We start from the raw sequence: 22,805 nt of genomic DNA, 5'->3' as shown, positions 1-22,805 counted from the left end.
GGTGCTATCAAGCCAGCCAACCCAAAGCAACAGTGGTTTGGGAGTGCTCTGACCCAGCCGAACACTGGATCTTTAGTGAACAAGAAAACTGTGAAAGTATGAACATCGCTTGGCTACAATGGATTAATGAAAAAATCCCGCCCTCCAGAAATTTACACATCGTTTAGCAAAGGCTAGTCTGTGAGTTTAGGATTGAACTAGAGGTGAGATAAGCTCTTTTCCCTTAGCAATGACACCCATTGCAAATAATCCAGATCTTAACCCAAATTGCAAACTAGTGCTTCAAAGATTGGGAAAGCCATGGGATACCTAAAGCAGGCCAGTAAAGAAACTTTTCTAAATTTTAGAGATCACAGCTAACTGTAACTGGTCCGCTCTCCTTTGGTACCACTGCTTTCAAATCAGGCATTATGTTTCTCAACTTTCTAGTAATCTTACAGAAGCTAACTTTAATAGAAGCAATGGCATCTGGTCAATTAGAAGATAAAAAAAAATTATATAAATCTTTGCAGATAGCTTTCTAACAAAAAGTGTCCATATATGACATGTTAGGAAAAAAACCTGGATAGACAAATTACCTTAGAGGAATGGGCTTTGCTCGGAAAAAAGACCAGCAATCTCAGCCTCGAACACAAGACAAGACAATTTCTTTAAGGTACTGTTTCAATGGTATCTCAGACCACTCAGGTTAGATGGATAGATTAGATAGATAGATTGAGTGGGGATAAATGTTGGAGAAATTCTGGTGAAAGAGGAAAAGTATACTGGTAGACATGTCCAGTCATCAGAGAATATTGCAATTTAATTCATAACTACATACCACAGATTGTTGGGTTTAATTACCAGATGATGTTTTGGTAATCCTCTTGGGGCTTCCCAGTGGAAATAGTCCCACAAAAGGAAATGAAGAACTAATCTTTATTCTGCTAGTAGTTGCTCAGCTATTGGTAGCCTCTCACTGGAACAAGAAAAAATAGCCCAACCCAAGAGGAATGGTTTAAAAAAAAAGGGGGGGGGCAGGCTGTGGAAAAATTATCACACCAATTACACAACCAGCAAAATGGCCAGAGAGATGCTTGGTTACCTTCTTTCAATACTCAAAGTACATTTGCCTGCAAAAAGTTTAAAAACAAAACCAAAAAAAAAAAAACACACCACCAACAAAACAAAACGGCACATCTATCTAATTTTTTTCAATAGTAACATTTGCTAAACATGCCTATCCGTTACGCATGTGTATGCAGAGATTATACTCAATTTATTAAAATCATTAGAAACGACATGGGTGTTGTAATGATGTTCACGCGGAAATATGGTAACACACAATGAAACAGAAAGCTCTGATGACTATATTCCTGTATAATGTCTCTTTAAACAAAAGCTATCTATTGGAATAATTATTTTGATTCTGATATTTACATGGCAAGGATTTGTAAACTTGTTAAAAACTTCCTAAATAAATAAATTAAAAAAGAAAAATGGCCTTTTAATACAAAAATAGCTTTTGCAAAGCAATTTCCTTTTTTTCAAATTTTTTGATTTGACAACTTTTTTTTTAAAATCAAAATCTTTAAAGTCCCACCACTTTTGTGTGCCCTTTTTCCATTTGGCCACCAAAAAAGGTGTGAGGGGGTAAAAAGAGGAGGAAAAAACAAACTGGTTTTGAAAGCCAAAACATTTTCATTATTGAGGATTTGTTTTTAAATTAAGTTTTTGTATAAGATTATTTACAAAAAAAAGTATCAAACACATACCTATCATTTTTCAACCCGCTCTGTGCTATTGAGGATAGCAAGACCTTGTTTTTATATTTTGCTTTGTTTTCCAAAAAATACTCTACGTTTATACAACATGAAGTTCTTGTGATGGGGATAGTGCGTGTAGACCCCCGCAGGAAAGAAAACCTAAAAGCTGATTCTGTTTTTCCTTCTTGATTTCCTATATTAACTTTACTGAGGAAAAACTTCCCTTTTCCTCCAGTACAGTCATTGGTTATCAATACAGAACAGTGAAAGTCATGCTAGCGTGGACTTAGACTGGGAGCAATAGGTCTGGAAAGCACACTGAAAAAGGAATACCTAGATGCCAAGCTTCAAGTACTATAGCCGGGGTATTTAATGCAATATGTCCAAGAGGCTAATAAGACAGATCTTCTCCACCCCACTCACCGTTATTGGCTACGTTACAACCACCGAAGTCAGCATGCTTTGGAAGACAATCCTGAAAACCCCTCCTCTGGAAATGGTACATCCTGAAATAACAGGATATAAGAAAAAAGCCTCCATTTTCCTTTCTGGGTCAGCTTTATCCACCAATGATTTCAGGGGGTTCTGCCTCTGCTCATATCTGTGGTGTATTTGATTCTCTGCCTTGTGTGAGGAGACAAAAGTCAGCTGCCTTTCCTGCCTCTGGACCTTCTCAGATGCCAGAATTATCCTATAAATTAGTGGGTCAGTTCCCACAGCGCCTGTTATCAAGCAACCCCAGAAGTAGACAAAGAGGTTCTGGGGTTCAGTTGAAAGGCACTGGATAGGGCACTGAGCAAAGGGCTCAGAAATCCTGGATTATGTTCCTGGCTCTGCCACAGGCCTGCTGGGTGACCCTGGGCAAGTCACTTCATCACTCTGTGCCTCAGTTTCCCTTCCCCAGCCTTTGTCTGTCTTGCTTATTTAGACAGCAAGCTCTTCAAGGCAGGGACTGTCTCTTACCACCATTTGCACAATGCCTAACAAAACCTGGTCTCAGGTGCCATTGCAATACAAATAATAAATAAAAATACATTCTAAGTGGTACTATGGGAGCACTATATAGTTATATGCCAGAGTATTGGGGAGAAAGGAGGAAAATGTGTCCATTAGAGATTTAACATGGGTCTAAAGAAAGTATTAGGAACTAGGTTCACCCAACACTTGCTAATCTTTGGATACTTACCAAAACCACCTTGTCTGAAACATTGTGGTACTATGGAATTTTACTGATCACAAAGGGAAAGAAATAAAACAAAGCAGGTTTCAGGTTATTTTTTGTAAAGTCAGGACAGTGCATTCTACAGACTCAATGTTCTTCCTCTTATCACTGATTTATTTCAACCTCAATTAAAGATGCTTATTTTATTATTATCCAAAGAACATGTCAGGATGTTCCAGGAGAGAAACAGACTGCATCTCTGTTTCTAATATTTTATAAATTGGAATTGAATTACCGACATTGATTAAAAACAGAGGGCTTAGCAGGAAACTGCAATATAATATACGAGATGTTCTAATCATTTCTTCTAATTACCAAGAAACATGAATCAGAAGAAAAAATATCATTTAAAATATCATTTAAAAAATAAACAATAAAAAGCCACCAATTCTAGTGACCTGGTCTGAGAGAGACCTTAGCATCTCTAAACATTAAAAATGAATGAGACAAATTGTTGTCAGGAATTATTTTGTTGTTAAATTCTCAAACTACAAGATTTCATTCTTAGAAACATCAGTAAAATGGCAGCCCTCGTTAAAAGACAGACTCACCAACCACGGTGGCATTGGAGCAGAAATAGGTATTTCTAATAAACTTTTTGAAATTTCATTTTTAATGGGAAAAATCCTCAGTGGGGCCAGGATTTCACCTATATTCTTATTCAGAAAATATTTCTGCTGATATTACAACTAATCAGTGCAGATCTCCTTTAAACAAGCAATTGTGATAGAGAAGATGAAAGAACACGGTGTTTCAGTTGCCTTCAAAGTAGTCATAAGGTGATAGTGTGCTTGAAGTCTTAGGCAATGATAAGAATACATGTTTCCTCATAAACATATCATCGCCCTATCAACAATGACTGAGACGCCCATAAAACTGTAATCTGAATGGTCACAGGCAGGGCCGTCCTTAGCCATAGGCAGAATAGGCAGCTGCCTAGGGCACCACTAGGTCTGGGGACACCGCTCTGCTGGGAGCCTGGACAGACAGGAAGCAGTGGAGCATGTAAGAGCAGGGCTGCTGGGTCCTAGAGAGAGCCGAATGCAGCACAGTCTGAGGGAGGGGATTGGCTGCTGTGGTGTCTGGGAAGGGGTGGGGAAAGGAACTCACCTGTAGGGTGACCAGATGTCCCGATTTTATAGGGACAGCTCTGATTTTTGAGTTTTTTTCTTATATAGGCTCCTATTTCCCCCACCCCCGTCCCGATTTTTCACACTTGCTGTCTGGTCACCCTAGGTAGGGGTAATTGGTACCTATATGAGACAAAATCCCAAATATCAGGACTGGCCCTGTAAAATCAGGACATCTGGATCTGGTCACCTTAGTTAGGGAGCGTGTCTCTCCCCCGGGCTGGCAGCGATCCATCTCATCCGAGGGGGAGCTGCACAGGGCAGGATGAGCTGCTGTGGCTCCATAGGTGCCCCATCCCTGAGATCAGATGCTGTGCTAACTTCACCATGGTCTGTTGGGCTGGTGGTGGTGCCCATTGGTGTGTGATCGGACCTGAGGGTTTGCTGCTGCTGTTGCCACTCTGCACCCAAAGAGGTGGATTTTGGGGTCCTGCAGTTTTCCAACTATCTCCTTCTCTACTGCAGTTGTTGGACCAGCAGGCTGGGGGGTGAGCCAAGCATGAAAGCAGTACTGCGTTGCCATTTAGACTGTCATTTAACAAATTTGTTCGCCAAAAATGCTTGCTAACAATCCTGAATTCAATTTCAATATTTTTTTTTAAAAATCAATATCTTAGCCAAAAACAGAAAATTAAGTTGTTGACAATTATTTGTGACAAGTTTGGTATGGGGAAGGGAGTGGGCCAGTTTTCATCAGAGAAACAAAAAACGTTGACTGACTTTCCTATAGCCCTGTTACTGCTAAATAGAGCCCTCCAACAACTCTAATATGCTCATCTCCTTCCTAATGTATAGAGCAGGGGTCAGCAACCTATGGCACATGTGCCAAAGGTGGCACGCAAGCTGATTTTTGATGGCATGCAGCGGTGGGCTGAGCAGCTCAGCCCGCCATTGCTCTGGGGTTCCAGCTGCTGCCCCATTGTCACCCGGGGTCCCGGCCACCGGCCCCACTCAGCAGCCACTGCTGGCCTGGGGACCCCCAAGGAACCCCAGACTGGCAGCGGGCTGAGCAGGCCAACGGCTGATACCCTGGCTGAGCCACTCAACCCGCCATCGGCCTGGGGTTCCATTCACTCAGCTGGTAGGTGGGCTGAGCAGGACTAAATTCAACGAAATAGGAAAACAAGAGCAACTAATGACAAAGTGCACGAACCTAGAGCAGTGGTCCCCAACCTTTCTCGTCTGGCGCGCACCAGATGAAGACCCATGGGGGTGGATGAGCATCTGCCGAAATGCCGCCAAAATTCAGTGACATTCCAGCGGCGACGCCTTGTTGGCGGCAAGCGGCATCATCCAGAGGCGTTGCTGCCGAAATGCCGCTGAATTTCAGTGGCATTTCGCCGAATACTTATCCACCGGCCAGTACGCGGGTGCACTGAGAGGCCCCAGCGGGCACCATAGCACCCTCGGGCACCGCGTTGGGGACCCCTGACCTAAAGAGCTGCCTAAAGCACGGCGATCGTTTTGATTTAAATGGACTTGAACTGTGTGAAGAATTTAGTACACTGTCATCAATGGTGTCACATGCAAAATCGATGAGGACATTGTACAGTTTACTCATACCAGCAAACTTGTTGACATATATCCTAATGTGTACATTGCCACTCATATTCTACTGACAATTCCTGTAACAGTAGCATCAGAAGAATGGAGTTTCTCAAAACTAAAGCTCATTAAAAACTATCTCCGCTCTACAATGAGTCAGGAACACTTGATTGGTCTTGCTATTCTTGCAATCAAAGAAGACATCACTTTGTCTTTGTCATACAATGACATTATTACTGATTTTGCAGCCAAACAAGCCAGAAAGATTGCTTTTTTCAATACCTCTTCATATAAATTTCCAATAAAATGTTCACAAAATAAAAAAATTATATTATTTGCATCATTCTGTCAAATCAGAATTTTTTCTATAGTGCTACCTCTTTAGTGCTAGTCCATCAGCATTACAGTGTGCTTAATTAAGTTAAACTGGTTTTAATAACATGCATGTGGCAAGTTTTCCAGTAGTGTAAGCTTATCTTTGTGTGGCTAAGAGCAAGACAGGCACAGGGGCACCAGCTTAATAATCCCGCCTAGGGCACCATAAATCCTAAGGATGGCCCTGGTCACAGGGTATTTTGTTTTTTAAAATGGTCACTGACTAACCAGATAAGCCTCCTTGAGAAAATGTACTGATTTCCCTCCAATGCAGTGTCTTAAAAATTTGCCAGTAAACACAAGGCAAAATACATCCTATTCAATCCAGTTAGGCATCAAAAAGCCAGACTTGTTACTTGACAACAATACTTCAAGAGGAAAAAGAGGGTTTTTTTAAAATTCTCCAGTATAGCAAAGTATTCTATGAGTGTGAAGAGAATTTATGGGCCTACTCCAACTGTCACTGAGTCAATGGGAGACTCCACAGTGATTTCAATGAGAGTTGGATTAGCTTATCCATGTATAGCAAGGAAATAGGCCCATTTTTCTCCTATATGACATCTCTGCAGCACTGCATATTCTCAGTCATCATCTGCTCCTCTCTTGCATTGGTATCCCGCGGGGCACAGGAGTCCACTTCAAGGCTGTTGTCTTGGTTTTCAAAGCTCTGCATAGGATAGGCACTAGCCACTTAGAAGTCAGTCATGTAGGGAGAGATGGTCCTTTCAACAGCAGACACGCTCCAGAGAGGTGTGGTCAACAATGACGGGGAGACAGGCGAGTGCAGGAGACAGGGCAAGAGCCAAGAACAAGAACTCTGTGGGGCCACTGGACGATCAAGTGGGGCCACTGGACGATCAAGGTACTGAAGGAGCACTCAAGGAAGATAAGGCCACTGAGGAGAAGCTAAATGAATTCTTTGCATCAGTTTTCACTGTAGAGCATGTGAGGGAGATTCCCACATCTGAACCCTTCTTTTTAGATGACAAATCATAGAAGTGTAGGACTGGAAGAGATCTTGATAGGTAAACTAGTCCAGTTCCCTGCACTCACAGCAGGATTACATTATAGCTAGACCATTCCTGATGTGTTTGTCTAACCTGTTCTTAAAAACTTCCAATGATGGAGATTCCACAACCTCCCTACGCAGATTGTTCCAATGCTTAACTACCCTGACAGTTAGGAAATTTTTCCTACTATCTAACTTAAATCTCTCTCGCTGAGATTTAAGCCCATTGCTTCTTGTCCTATTCTCAGAGGTTAAACGAGAACATTTTTCTCCTTCCTTCTTGTAACAACCTTTTATGTACTTAAAAATTATTATGTACTCCCGTCTTCTCTTCTCCAGACTAAACAAACCCAATTTTTTCAATCTTTCCTCATGGGTCATGTTTTCTAGATCTTTAATCATTTTAGTTGCTCTTCTTCGGACTTTCTCCAATCTGTGCACATCTTTCCTGAAATGTGGCCCCCAGATCGAGACACAATACTCCAGTTGAGGTCTTATCAGTGCAGAGTAGAGTAGAAAAATGACTTCTTATGTCTTGCTTACAACACTTCAGCTAATACATCCCAGAATGATGTTCATTTTTTTAGCAACAGCGTTACACTGTTGACTCATATTTAGCTTGTGATCCAATATCACCCCCAGATCCCTATCCACAATACTCATTCCTAGGCATCATTTCCCATTTTGTATGTGTGCAACTGATTTTTCCTTCCTAAGTGGAGTACTTTGCATTTGTCCTTATTAATTTCACCCTATTTTCTAGTTTGTCAAAATCATTTTGAATTCTAATCCAACTCTCCAAAGCACTTGCAACCCCTCCCACCTTGGTATCATCTGCAAATTTTATAAGTTTACTCTCTATGCCATTATCTAAATCATTGATGAAGATATTGAACAGAACCGGACCCAGTATCATTCCCTGTGAGACCCCACTTGATATTCCCTTTCAGCTTGATTGTGAACCACTGAAACCTATTCTTTGGGAATGATTTTCCAACCAGTTATGAACCCACTTTATAGTAACTCCATTTAGGCTATATTTCCCTAGTTTGTTTATGAGGAGGTCATGTGAGACGGTATCAAAAGCCTTAAAGTCAAGATATACCACATCTACTGCTTCCCCCTTATCCACAAGGCTTGTTACACTGTCAAAGAAAGCTATTAAGCAGGTTTGTCATGATTTGTTCTTGACAAATCCATGTTGACTGTTACTTATCACCTTACTATCTTCTAGGTGTTTGCAAACTGATTGCTTGATTAGTTGCTCTGTTATTTTTCTTGGTACTGAATTTAAGCTGATGGGTCTGTAATTCCCTAGGCTGTCCTTATTTCCCTTTTTACAGATGGGCACTATATTTGCCCACTTCCAATCCTCTGGAATCTCTCCTGTCTTCCAGGAGTTTTTGAAGATAAATCGCTAATGGCTCAGATATCACCTCAGTCAGCTCCTTGAGTATTCCAGGGTGAATTTCATCAGGCCTTGCCGACTTGAAGACATCTAACTTGTCTAAGTAATTCTTAACTTGTTCTTTCCTATTTTAGCCTCAGATCCTACTTCATTTTCACTGGCATTCACTGTCTTAGACATTCGATTGCTACTAACCTTTTTGGTGAAAATGGAAACAAACAAGTCATTTAGCACTTCTTCCATTTCCACATCTGTTATAGTCTTTTCCTCCTCAGTGAATAATGGGCCTACCCTGTCAATGGTCTTCCTCTTGCTTTTCATATATTTATTTGTTACCCTTTATGTCTCTCGCTAGTTTGATCTCATTTTGTGCCTTGGCCTTTCTTAAGTTTCCCCGTACATGCTTGTGTTATTGTTTTTTATATTCAGCCGTCATAATTTGACCTGGTTTCCACTTTTTCTAGGACTATTTTTGAGGTTCAGATCATTGAAGATCTCCTGGTTAAGCCCGGGTGGTCTCTTGCCATATAGCTGTCTTTTCTATGCACTGGGATAGTTTGCTTTTATGTCCTGAATAATATGTCTCTGAAAAATTGCCAACTCTCTTTAACTGCTTTTCTCTTTAGACTTGCTTCCCATGGGATCTTACCTACCAAATCCTGAGTTTGCTAAAGTCTGTCTTCTTGAAACCCATTATCTTTCTTCTGCTGTTTTCCCTCTTACCATTCCATGATCGCTTTCACTCAAGCTGCCTTTCACTTTCAAATTCTCAACCAGTTTCTCCCTATTTGTCAAAATCAAATCTAGAAGAGTTGCTTTCTCTTCTGAAATAAAAAATGGTCTCCAACATAGGCACCAACTTCCCCTCTTTCATGTGGATGCTCGACCCACCCCCCGCCCCTGGCCCTGTCCCCACTTGACGCCTTCCATGAGGCACTGCCCCTGCCCACCCCCATTCCAACTCCTTCCCCAAATCCCCACCCAGCCTCTTCCCTGCTTCCTCCCCTGAGCTCACCATGTTCCAGCTCCTCCCCTCACATCCCAGAGCATGCTGGGCAAGAAACGCTGGGAGGTAGGTAGAGGAGCGGGGACGCAGCACGGTCAGGGGAGGAGGAGAAGGTGGGGTCGGGGGGAGGGGAGCATGGCTGCTGGTGGGAGTACCCATGGAGTCAGCGCCTATGGTCTTCAATACAGTCCAAGAACTTGTTGGATAATCTGCGCCCTGCTGTGTTATTTTCCCAACAGATGTCTGCATAGTTGAAGTCTCCCATCACCACCAAGTCCTGTGTTTTGGATGATTGTTGGTTGTTAAGAAAAAAATCTCATCCACCTCTTCTTCCGGGCTAGGTGGTCTATAGTAGGTGTTTACCATGATATCACCCTTGTTTTTTACCCCTTTTATCTTTACCCAAAGACTTTCAACAAGTCTGTCTCCTATTTCCATCTCAACGTCAGCGCAAGTGTGTATATCTTTGATACACAAGGCAACACCTCCTCCTTTTCTAACCTGACTGAGGTGTCAACAGAGGAAGTTTTGGAACAAATTGATAAATTAAACAGTATTATGTCACCAGAACCAGATGGTATTCACTCAAGAGTTCTGAAGGAACTTAATTATGAAAATACAGAACTACTAAGTATTCTGTGTAACCTATCACTTAAGTCAGCTTCTGTACCAGATGACTGGAGAATAACTAATATGACGCCAATTTTTTAAAAGGTTCCAGGTTGATCCTGGCAATTGCAGGCCAGTAAGCCTAACTTCATTACCAAGCGAACTAGCTGAAACTATAGTAAAAAAACAGAATTATCAGACACATAGATGAACACGATTTGTTGAGGAAGTGTCAATACAGCGTTTGTAAAGGAAAATCATGACTCACTAATATATTAGAATTTTTAAGGGGGTCAACAAACTTGTAGACAAGGGTGATCCAGTGGGTATAGTGTACTTGGACTTCCCGAAAGCCTTTGACAAGGTCCATCACCAAAGGCTCTTAAGCAAAGTAAGCTATCATGGGATAAAAGGGAAGTTCCTCTTACAAATCCGTCACTGGTTAAAAGACAGGAAACAAAGGTCAGTTTTCAGAATGGAGAGAGGTAATTAGTGGTGTCCCTCAGGGATTTGTACTGGGATCGGTATGTTCAACATATTCACAAGGGATCTGGAAAAAGCGGTAACCAGTGAGGTGGCAAAATTCAGACAAAACAAAATTATGCAAGATAGTGAAATCCAAAGCAGATTGCAAAGAGTTACCAATGATTCTCAGAAAAACTGGGTGACTGCACAAGAAAATGACAGATAAAATTCAATATTGATAAATGGAAAGTAATGCATATTAGAAAACATAATCCAATAATTCCAGTTCCAAAATTATGGGATCTAAACTAGCTGGTATGATTCAAGAGAGAGATCTTGGAATCATTGTGGATAGTTCTCTGAAAACACCCACTCAATGTGCAGCGGCAGTCAAAAAAGCTAGCCCAATGTGAAGAACCATTAGGAAAGGGATATATAATAAGACAGAAAATATCATAATGCCACTATATAAATCGGTGATATGCCCATACCTTGAATAGTGCATATAATTGTGATTGCCCCATCTCAAAAAAAACATATTGGATTTGGAAAAGGTACAGAGAAGGGCAACAAAAATGATTAAGGGGATGGAACAGCTTCTTTCTGAGGAAAGATTAAAAAGACTGGGATTTTTCAGCTTAGAAAAGAGACAATTAAAGGGGGATATGATAGAGTTCTACAAAATCATGACCAGTGTGGAGAAAGTAAATAAGCAAGTGTGATTTACTCCTCCTCATAACACAAGAACTCAGGGGCACCCAATTAAATTATCAGGCAGCAGGTTTAAAACAAACAAAAGGAAGTATTTCTTCACACAATGCACAGTCACATCTGGAACTTGTTAGCAGGGGATGTTGCAAAGGCCAAGACTATAACAAGAGTCAAAAAAGAAGTAGGTAAGTTGATGGAGGATAGGTCCATCACTGGCTATTAGCCAGGATGGGCAGGGATGCAACCCCATGCTCTGGGTGTCCAGACTGCCAGAAACTGGGAGTGGATAATAGGGGATGAATCAATAATTGCCGGTTTTGTTCATTCCCTCTGAAGCAGCTGGCATTGGCCACTGTCAGAGGATAGGATATTGGGCCAGATTGACTGAGGACTCCTGCTATCCCACAGTCCCCGCAGTATCCGAAAAGTATTTGCATTCTTGGCTGAGCTCCCAATGCCTGAAGGGTCAAAAACATTTTCCCGAGTGTTTCAGTGTATATGTCATCAATTTACCCCCTCCCCCCCGAAAGAAAAAGGGAAAAAAATTGTTTCTCGCCTCTTTTCAATGTCACCCTGCATGCTGCTGGTAGACGGGGTGCTGCAGCACTGAACAGCAGTATCCTCTCCCCTCCCCTCTCTGGTGGCAGACAGTGCAAAATAACTGATATCCGTCCTCATCATCATCCCACGAGTGCTCCTGGCTGGCCTCGGTGAGGTCAGCCAGGGTCGCCTGGGCAAAAATGAAAATGACTCCCTGTTATTCCCAGCAGACGGTACAGAAGGATTGAAAACCGTCCTCATCATAGCAACTGGAGGCTGAGCACCTCCCCCCTACTTCATGTCTAATGAAGATTCTGTACTGCCTGGACTATCATAGCAGCTGGAGGCTGCCTCCCCCTCATTTTATCTCACTAAAAAGTCAGTGTTTCTTATTCCTGCATTCTTTATTACTTCATCACACAAATGGGGGGATAACTGCCATGGTAGCCCAGGAGGAGTGTGGGAGGAAGGAAGCAACAGGTGGGGTTGTTGCAGGGGCACCCCCTAGAATGGCATGCAGCTCATCATTCCTGCAGGATATCTGGGGCTCTGACTCGGAGCGGCTGTGCTCTCTGGTTCTCTAGTACACTTGCCCCATATTCTAGGCAGGATTGACTCTATTTTTAGATAAAACATAAAGAAGGGAATGACCTGGGAAGTCATTCCCAGTTTTGTCCATGCGCCCCCGGCCGACCTCAGCGAGGCCAGCCAGGAGCACCCATGACAGCAGCAGACTGTACAAAAGGATTGATAACAGTTATCGCCAATTTCCAGTTGCAGACAGGCTGGTAACCGTCTCTGCTACCTTGCAAAGGCAAATGAATGCTGCTGTGTAGCACTGCAGTACCGCGTCTGTCAGCAGCATCCAGTATACATATGGTGACAGTGACAAAAGGCTAAACGGGCTCCATGGTTGCCATGTTATGGCATCTGCTAGGGCAATCCAGGGGAAAAGGGCGCGAAATGATTGTCTCCTGTTGCTTTCATGGAGGAAGGACGACATTTACCCAGAATCACCCACAACACTGTTTTTTGACCCATCATGCATTGGGATGTCAACCCAGAATTCCAATGGGCGGAGGAGACTGCGGGAACTATGGGATAGTTACGGGATAGCTACCCATAGTGCAACGCTCCAGAAATAGACGCTAGCCTCGGTACATGAACGCACATTGCCAAATTAATGTGCTTAGTGTGGCCGTGTGCACTCAACTTTATACAATCTATTTTAAAAAACAAGTTTCTGTAACATCAGAATAGTCCTGTAGTGTAGACACACACACACACACACACACCTCTGCCTCTGTGTTCAACAGCATGAGCATTCCACATTAATTGTTTGCTGTGTGTCCCGGAACAGATCGGCACAGCATGCAATGGCTGTCAGAAACGGTGGTTTGAAAGGGAGGAAGGGGGTGGGGGGGTGGCATGTCTCCAGGGCAGCCGAGTTCAAAACAATGAGCAGAGCGGCCACTTGAGGCATTATGGGACAGCTCTGGAGGCCAATGACAGCGCAGAACACGATCAAGTGTCTACACTGCCAATAGAGTGCTAGAGCCTCTGCACTTTAAAGCTTACGACTCTCGTTGAGGTGGGTTTTTTTTGCAGCGCTGTAACTGAGGAGTTTCTGCACACAAAGTGGCTTGGCCGTGTGTACATGTCTGCAGTTTTAGTGCAAAAGGCTGCTTTACTTCGCAGAAACTTGCCAGTGTAGACAAGCCCTAAGTGTAAAACCCACCTCCTTGGCCAAACCTCCCAGCAATAGCTCAAACACACTCCAGACACCATCCATTTTATGCTATTTAAAAATAAATCAGCATCTTCAGGCCTATTCCCTACTGGCAGAAAGGAGAGCGAGACAGACAGACAGACATAACTGTTGATACACTTACTCCTGGAAGTTACTCAGTGATAGGCAGCAGAGTAAGAATAGAACTACACTCAGAAAAGTATGCAAGATATTTCTCTCAAGCAGGGATGGGAAAATAGGCTCCAGTATTTAATGCACTGAAGTGAAACTGAAACAAGTTGCAAAGCAGCGTGTAATACCATTTGTGAGCATAACACAGTGCACTGCTGCCTCTTGTTCAGAAACACTGTTCGGAATGACAGCGTGTAATATGATTACGCAACATCAGTTCGCTCAAAGCTGCACTATAATGACCACGTGATCTCCCTTACTGCAGTTGATAAATACTTCACTGGTCGCACTGGACAATGCATGGTGTGACCAGCTTCTCATGGATGCGTGGTGCTCAGACACTATGGTGACAGGCACTGGTACTAAACCCTAAGCTAGATAGCTTGAAAACAAGACCCTGTGGGTAGCTGAGGCAGGCTGGCAGTTCTTTCGCTCATCACCAGGTCTCTGGCCAGGACACCCTGCTTTGTTAAATCAGAAAGGGCTGGAGATAATAGCAACAAGACACTAACCCTACTGTCTCATCCCAGTCACACCACAGCTTCTGCCCGATCACTTCCATGTCAAATTTAAACTGGCTTAGGCAGTAATCCTCGATCAGCTGGCCATAGTCGGCTTCATGGCACGCGGTGACCACGATAAAGTGATGGGCTGAAAGAGAGAAAATGAACAAGTTTGGGTTGGCTTTAATGGTCTATTCGCACTGAAAATATGATCATTAAAATCTTTCCTCCCCCCATCCCCACATTAGAGTACCCCAGCCCAGATCCTCAAAGGTGTTTAGGTACCTAACTCACAAGGGTTAGGGGAGTTAGGCACCAAAATATCTTTGAGGAGCTGGCCTTTTCTCCCTTCTCTGGGGTACAAACCACCCCTGCTTGGCAGTAAGGCTGGGTAAGTCCTGCACTTCCTCACAGAGTTTCCTTGCCAACTCCTTTCATTCTTCCGCCAATAGCAATTATAATTCCACTGACATCAGCCAGCAGACTAATATGTCAGGAAGCCTCCCCTCTGATCTGCGTCCATGTAACTGGAGTATCATTAGCATCCCTGTTCTCAGTAGAATCCTTCCATACCAGATCCCTTGCACAAAGCTGCAGCCTCAGCAGGGCTGGCACAACCCATTAGGCAACCTAGGCGGTCGCCTATGGCACTGACATTTGAAGGGCGGTGACCATGGCGGCTGGATGTTTGGCCGCCGCAGTCGTCAGTGGTATTAGGAGGGCAGAACCTTCCGCCGCCTCTGTCGGGGGCGCCATTTTGGGGACAGGACCTTCCGCCGCCTAGGGTGCCAAAAAGGCTGCCGGTGCTCCTGAGCCTCAGAAATGGTCCCTCCAACCTCTCAAGCAATCCTCTTTAGAAAAGAATGGCAGATGCTGCTCTGCCGAGGACTATACTTGGCTCTCCTCTCCAAGCATGACAGTTCCAGAGGAGGAGCCAGAATCTGTATGACAGGATTTTACGTATATGTGCATGTTAACTAATTATTGTCCTTTAGGAGCTCTCAAGCTGGACACAGAAGCTTAGCAGCCATGTGGTTCCCACATGGAAGCCCAGATATAGAAACAGCTCCCAAGGCCTCGGAAGAATATGAGAAGAACATAGAAATGGACATAAAATGTACTGGTCTCTTTTTCTATCTAATCCAAAAGTCTTTTTCTAGCACTGAGCTATTCAAAGAAAGGTCTAAATATCTCCCATGAAACATCCGAGAGTGCAATCTTATACCGCAGCAGTTAAGTTTCTTCCTGAGTCCATCCAGGGATGAATTTATGCACTGACACACGGGGATTGATAGCCCTTGCAATTTTTATCCTATATGCTTTATAATAGCAGCAGATGCTAGAGTAATTCACACCAGTATGCCTCATCTTGTTTAGAACCTTACCAAGCTGTTTGCCTACAGAATAACATGCAGTAGGGAATTCTATAAATCACTCGGATACTGCATAAAGAGTAGTTCCTTGCATCAATGTGGACATGTTGCTTTTCCATGACATTTATGGCGGATGAGTCTTGCTCATTTGGGTGGAGACACCAGGCTCATGGTTTGTGGCAGGAGCCAGAGAGGCTTGGTTCTAGTTTCCACCCTTTGTTAGTGGGCATATGATGGGAGGCTGAGTTGAACATGGTGTGCTGACACACTCGGGGGCCTGGCCTACGCTACAGAAAGTTGCCACGTTTGAACACGATTGTGAACGGAGTCACAAGTTACAGTAAGTGCAGATCAGGCAAGTTATGTCCATGTCAACTAACTGGGAGCAAACTCACCAGGGTTAAGGTTTGCAAATATCAGCTCTGATCATGTCCTCCTATACATGACTGCAAAGTCCAGAACAACAGCTTTATTTCCAGGACAAATGAGCACTGACCACCTGAAACCCAGCACTACGACTCAGACCAAACCTACAGCAACACACCACAGTATCTAGCAGCCAAGGTTTTATTTATGAGCATCAGTAACAAGACCCAATCTTTGTTACATTATTCAAAACACCTGGACCAAATTCTTAAGTACGTACAGTTTTAGGAACAGTTTCAGCAAAAGCTTAAGCTTAAGGAGAGTGTTGTCCTAGCAATAGATGAAACCAGGCTCGATTAAGTCACCAGTCTGGTGTTTCTGAGAATCACAATGGGAACCTTAACCACAATGGGAGGATACAACTCCTGCCATGGAGCAGATGGATTTCTAAATGAATCTGCTTTATTATTTCTTAGACCTTCTCTTGATTGGAGATTTGGCCCAGTTACAGCCATTGGTGACCAAAGCCTGGTCCTTCCCTTGTTTTGCTGGAGAGATTTGTGACTCAGGTTTAAAACCACTGATTTGTTTATTAAAAATAATGTCTTCTGTATAAATCCTAAATAACCAAGGACATAAGGAAAGAAGACTATTCTTTCCTCCTCTGCAGGTCACCTTTAACAAACGTCTGACACTTTTAAATGTTCTGTTTTCTGTTTTAAAAGGGGGGGGGGGGAGAGATAGGATCTAATCCTGTAGCTCTCACTTAGGCACTAGGTCAGGACCCTTAACCAGCATCAATAAAGTTTCATACTTCGGTGAGATGAATGGGGTGAAGGAGAGGGCAAAGGTCATAGCTCCCCAAGGTGGGTGGATAAGCACAGTGGGAGTTTCTGCCTTTGCTTCTACTGCTGTGTGGCCTCGAAGAGGGGCCGGAGCATGTCTCTGAACACTGGTGCTGGTATTTTTCCAATAGAAAAAAAATACAGAGACTAAGCATGTGGTTAAAAATGCAAACTTAGCAAGGGCAGAGTATATGGCAAAAATTGCAGAGTGAGGCCTGAAAATTGCAAGACCTATCTAAAGTTGTCTCTTGTCCCTGACATTCAAAAAAAGCCTTTTTTAGGGGGTGGAGAGGTGAGAGGGGATGCTGCTTGGTGCAAGCTAAACTGATAGAAGCCAGGCTTAAACAGATTCAAGAGATTGTCCACACACATAGCTGCGCTGGTGTAACTAAATCGGTATAAAAATCATCCCTTTAATTAAACCAGTGTAACAGTGCATGAACCAGGCCTAGGAGGTTGGGACGAGAAAATGTGTTGCAATATTACACAGGAGAGAGGGCTAATACTCCGAAAACACTCAACACGGGCCATCTGAGCGTGATGCGGGCAGACCAGCTGCCAGCTCATGCCAAAGCCCCTCGGCCTGACTGACCACCGACAGATCATAGAATATCAGGGTTGGAAGGGACCTCAGGAGGTCATCTAGTCCAACCCCCTGCCCAAAGCAGGACCAATTCCCAACTAAATCATCCCAGCCAGGGCTTTGTCTAGCCTGATCTTAAAAACCTCTAAGGAAGGAGATTCCACCACCTCCCTAGGTAACCCATTCCAGTGCTTCACCACTCTCTGAGTGAAAATGTTTTTCCTAATATCCAACCTAAACCTCCCTCACTGCAACTTGAGACCATTACTCCTTGTTTTGTCACCAGGTACCACTGAGAACAGTCTAGATCCATCCACTTTGGAACCCCCTTTCAGGTAGTTGAAAGCATCTATCAAATCCCACCTCATTCTTCTCTTCTGCAGACTAAACAATCCCAGTTTCCTCAGCCTCACCTCATAAGTCATTTGCTCCAGCCCCTTAATCATTTTTGTTGCCCTCCGCTGGACTCTTTCCAATTTTTCCACATCCTTCTTGTAGTGTGGGGGCAAAACTGGACACAGTACTCCAGATGAAGCCTCACCAATGTCGAACAGAGGGGAATGATCACATCCCTTGAATGAATGAGAGAAATTTAAAAAAAAAAAAAAGGAGGGAAAGTCAGCAAGCGGCGGAGTGGTGAAAGAATGAGAGCCAGAAACAAAATCAGCAGGGGGCAGCTGCACCTTGTATGCAGGCATCTACAAGAATATACATATTGTATTCAACAGAGGAGAAAACCCATATTTTTGGCTAACAGGTTTTTGAAAAATATCATTAGAAGCGAATCAATTCACGGTGCAAAGCATTCAGCTGTTGGAAATAGAAGAAATACTAATGCACTTCTGAGAAAAAAATCCTCCCGTTACACTCTCAAGCTTGTGACTAATAACTTTGCACTCATGCGGTGCCCTGCATCTCAGGATCTCTATGGGCTTTGCAGACACATTGACCAGGCTAGCAGATTTTATTATATGGTCTTTAGAATATGGTTTATTCTAGACCATCCCCCCACCAAGGATCTGACTTTAGTTGCAGCTAAATTGTAATTCTCAGCTATTGCTACATCCCACATGCTTATTGCCAGAGCGTGTTTTGGTAACCCTAACATACTGATGCACTTATAACTAAATATAATGATTACTTTAAAGATGGATTTGTCCTTCTGCTTCTGCAGATTAGCAAGTAATGCAAGCATCAGGCATTTTCAAAAATCTCTTTCTTGAGTGGCAACAGCTAATTTAGACCCCCTCATTGTATATGAATAGTTTGGATTATGTTTTCCAATGTGCACTGCTTTGCATTTATCAACATTGAATGTCATCTGCCATTTTGTTGCCCTGTCATCTAGTTCGGATAGATCCTTTTGTAGCTCTTTTGGTCTGCCCAGGACTTAACTACCTTAAGTAGATTTGTATCATCTGCAAATTTTACCACCTCACTGTTTACCCCTTTTTCCAGATCATTTATGAATATGTTGAATAGGACTGGTCCCAGTACAGACCCTGGGGGACACCACTATTTACTTCTCTCCATTCTAAAAACTGACCATTTATTTCTACCTTTTGTTTTCGATCTTTTAATCAGTGGTCCCCATGTGTCAAACCACCAGATTTTGTAGTCTCTCCTCTCCCCCCACCCCATCTTCAGCTGCAGATCCTCTGCATCACTTTATTTCGTTTCAGATGTCTCACTGACAGTGTTTTTAATCCTATTTCACTACTGATTAATATGGGGAACTGATCTTTACAATCCTTTCATTTTATCTGATCCAATGGCCCTGATCTTCAGGTAGGGCTCCTACAAGATTGAGGGTAGGGGAGAGAACAGGAATAAAGATGAGTAGGAAGAGCAGAAAACAAAGGAATTATGGGAAGCAATAGTCATTCATCCAGGAAAACCAAAATGAGGATTTAACCAAGCTCAGAATTATTGCAAGTGTTCATAGATTTTAAAGCCAGAAGGACCTGTTAGGATCTTGTCTGACCTCCTGCATAACATGAGCTGTAAAACCTCACTGAGGGTATGGCTACACTTACAGCTGTACAGCGCTGGGAGTTACAGGTGTCTTCGTACAGCCGCGTAGGGAAAGCACTGCAGTGTGGCCACATTTGCAGCATTTGCAGCGCTGTTGAGAGTGGCTGAACAGGCATTCTGGGATACCTCCGAATACATCTGGAGGCCAATTACAGCACTTTTGGTGGCCACACTGGTGGAGCAGCACTGCATCACCAGCGCTGCAATCGTTATACCCCAGGCAGAGCAGGAGTACAGCCAGCGCTGCAGCCAAGGAGATGCAGTGCTGTATGTGCCTTGCAGGTGTGGACTGTGAGTAAGTTGCAGTGCTGTAAGCCCACCACCACTGGTGCAACTCTCCAGTGTAGCCAAGCCCTAAGTGATCCCTGAATCAAGCCCATACCCTCTGGGTGAGTTAGAGCATCTCTTTTGGCAAGACATCCACTCTTGATTTAAAAACATTTACATGAAATTTATCCCCAGCCCCCTTTTCAAATTACACCAGTTGAACACTGCGCTGCACTGTCAACATTACAAAAGAGCATTCAGGAGCAAAGGGCAACTTTCCAGCCAGGTGCAGTTTCATAGCCCCTATTCAGCACAATGCCTAAGCAGGTGCTTAAGCCCCATTGAAGTACAAAATGAAGGCAGTGTTTACGTGCTTTGCTGAGTTGAGGCCAATATGAGCTGCTCTGCTGGGGTGATGGCTCCCCATAGCTTGCCGTCATGATGAAACGTGAGACAAGCAAAAGTGAAATGGTTGCGGTAGCCATTTGGCAGCACACCACTGCTGGGCTGAATGACACTGGCTGTGTTTGCTGGGAACTAAAGCCAGATCAAAGCTGCACAGCTTTGGCTTAAGCTTTGAGGGAGGAGTCCACAAATCAGGTTTCCTTGCTTGGAGCTCGTCAAGGTGACTGCCCCAATGAGATTAGTGGGTGGGTGTTCCATCCATGAAATTCAGACCCTTAGCGTGCTACCCAGGGTGGGACGGTCAGATATCTCATGGCAGAACAACAGGGACAGCTGATTTTTTGCCATGAAAAGCAGACATGAGCTTATGCCATAAAATACAAAGCCAGATTTTTAAACAGCTCAATAATTTTTGGGAGGCGGGGTCTAGAGTTAGATTCAGTTTGGCCCATTAGAAAGATGGACGCACCTTTGCAAAATTCATGACTACATTCAGATTTGGGACCTGCAGCCCAAATTTTCAGGTGGTTTAAGGGTGAGGCTTTGGTTCAGTACCATCTCTCAGAAGCAGCAGCGATTTTTCCTCAGTCCCTGACTGAGGTGCAGAGCATCGCACGTAGACCATTAATTTCTCTGCTGGAAAAAAGGTGTGTCCTTCAGCCTGGGCCCATGAACAATGCTATCTAGCACATAACTGACAAGCAGCAGGTCCATATAGCAGTTAGCCTGGTATGGGTGACATTAAACCAACATCCTACTTCTCACTATGGACCTGATCCAATAGGAATCTGTCCACTAACTTCTCTGGGCATTGGATCGCATGCTCTCTCCCTTTAATTTCCATCTTGATAAACAGCTATTCATTGGTTTAAAGTCATCACATCCCTTTGCACTTTGTTTCTCATCGGAGGACTGAAAGGACTGGTCCCTTTCAAAACAAGGCCAGGAAGACATCTTGAATCTCACAGAGCCTAACATGCCATGTTGGCTTGGAATGGAGACCCTACTCTGCTCCCTCTCCTCGGCTGACCCTGGGAGATCTGAAATATCTCTGCCATTGTTGAAGGTGAATTTACACAGTGAGTCAACTGCATCTAAGAGCCAGATTCTCGTGGCTACCAGAAAGGCAGTCTGCTGAAGGAACCAAAGCAGAAGTTAGAGCCAAGCATGTGCGCTATACCATTGTCTCAAGCAGGACTCAAGCCTTGTCTACACAAGAAATTTTCAGTGGTTTAATTTAAACTGGCTTTAAACTGATTTAGTTAAACTGCTGCAAGTCCCTGTGTAGACACACTTATTTCAGTACCCAAGAGGCTGACTGTGGTTTAGCTTAAACGTGTACTGAAAGCAACTAGAACAAATCAAAAAAGCCATTCTTAAAACTGCAATAAGAGCGCTGCCCAGGGACTTTCACCGGTTTTACTACATTCGGACCTTTGATTAAGCCTCTGCAACCTTCCCATATAGAAAAGCCCGATCAGCAGCACTGGGGATTTTTATGCCTCGTCCTCCTTTAACTGAGTGATGAGCTATAAATCTACTTCCTGGTGCACCTCTCAGCCACACAGGAAACAGTCCCCAGGCATGCATCTCAGTTACGGGCCTGAGACACAGCCCACTGAGCCTTTCCATTGACTTCATCTTGCACAGGATCAAGCTCTAAGCAAACATCCCTGTCGACATGGTGCTGGTTGCCCTAGCAACTTGTTCTCTATCAAGCCAGAGTATAATCAACGTTGGGGATCTCTCTACAGATCAAGAATAAATACCTGTTGCTCTCTGTCACCCCAAAGAAACCCTACTGACTTTCTTTCCAGTGTTAATCTTTCCAAATGACTGTATGCACCTGGGAACCACTCTCAGCCACAGAGATGCAGCTTCGAGCCAGGCGAGCATTCCCAGTTTGGTTCCCCCAAACCAGAGGAAAGCTTAGCTACTTGGATTCTGAACTTCTCTTTGCCCTTGCCACTGTGTGCATTATGAACCAGCTAAACCTCATCTCCACAGGCTAGGCTTCTCACGATGGAACTGGAAACTCCGGTGCTTACAACAGCATCTTCTGTTCCCATCTGGTACGGAGTCGCTTATCTAGTTAAATCCGAGATCCTCCTTTGTCTATGCTGCTCATGCTGGCCACCAGGAAATGGTATGTATTTGTTTTAAGACCTTTTTTTGGCCATCCTACTGCCCTTGTTGAGAGAATGGGATCTTGCACATCACTTCACTCAGTTAGGCTAGTATTGTTTAGGTTCCTTAACCATCCTGTAATACGCGGGGCTTACACAGTGAGCTAGTCCAGGTAGAATCCTTGTATTTTCCCCTGCAACCGCATTTTCAAAGATTTGTTCATCTCCCAGTCCCACATAGCCTCATACCGTACAACGGGCAGCAGTCACAATGACAGATTCAGGACAGAAAGTCTGGCATGTAATGTTGGTTGAGATAGACTCCTGGAAGCAGGCAAAACATATCACCTGCACAATGCATTTGCCCCAGTGGCTTAAAGAGGGCATTTCTAGAGGTATGTACAACTTTATACATTTGGGCTGCCCTTCTCAAAATCAGGATGTGACTTTTGATTTGATACCCCTCCCTCTGCAGTGAGAAATATTGATCGCAGATTAAGAGAGGGACCGTAAGAGCTCTCATTTTCTGTTCAGTGCTGTGCATACCGACAGTTTATGTTTAGAGTCTAATTGCGTGACAAAGCTTTCCAGTTGTTTCAGGCTGCCTTGACTGTCCT

The 22,805-nt window shown here is 43.7% G+C and overlaps 1 protein-coding gene across 2 annotated transcripts in view; it reads right to left on the bottom strand.

Annotated features, from left to right (window-relative positions):
* Positions 1 to 22,805, bottom strand: part of RAMP1 (receptor activity modifying protein 1) — a 121,183-nt gene that overhangs the window by 53,133 nt on the left and 45,245 nt on the right. For both annotated transcript variants that reach the window (XM_030580559.1, XM_030580560.1), the window contains exon 2: positions 14,199 to 14,337. In XM_030580559.1, coding sequence (XP_030436419.1) covers positions 14,199 to 14,337 — 139 coding nt within the window. The remainder of the gene's footprint in view (positions 1 to 14,198; positions 14,338 to 22,805) is intronic.

This window comes from Gopherus evgoodei, chromosome 11 (genome assembly GCF_007399415.2).
Source record: "Gopherus evgoodei ecotype Sinaloan lineage chromosome 11, rGopEvg1_v1.p, whole genome shotgun sequence".
Taxonomy (NCBI): domain Eukaryota; kingdom Metazoa; phylum Chordata; order Testudines; family Testudinidae; genus Gopherus; species Gopherus evgoodei.
The sequence above is the reverse complement of the archived record's forward strand: the minus strand, read 5'-3'. Positions and strand labels throughout refer to the sequence as shown.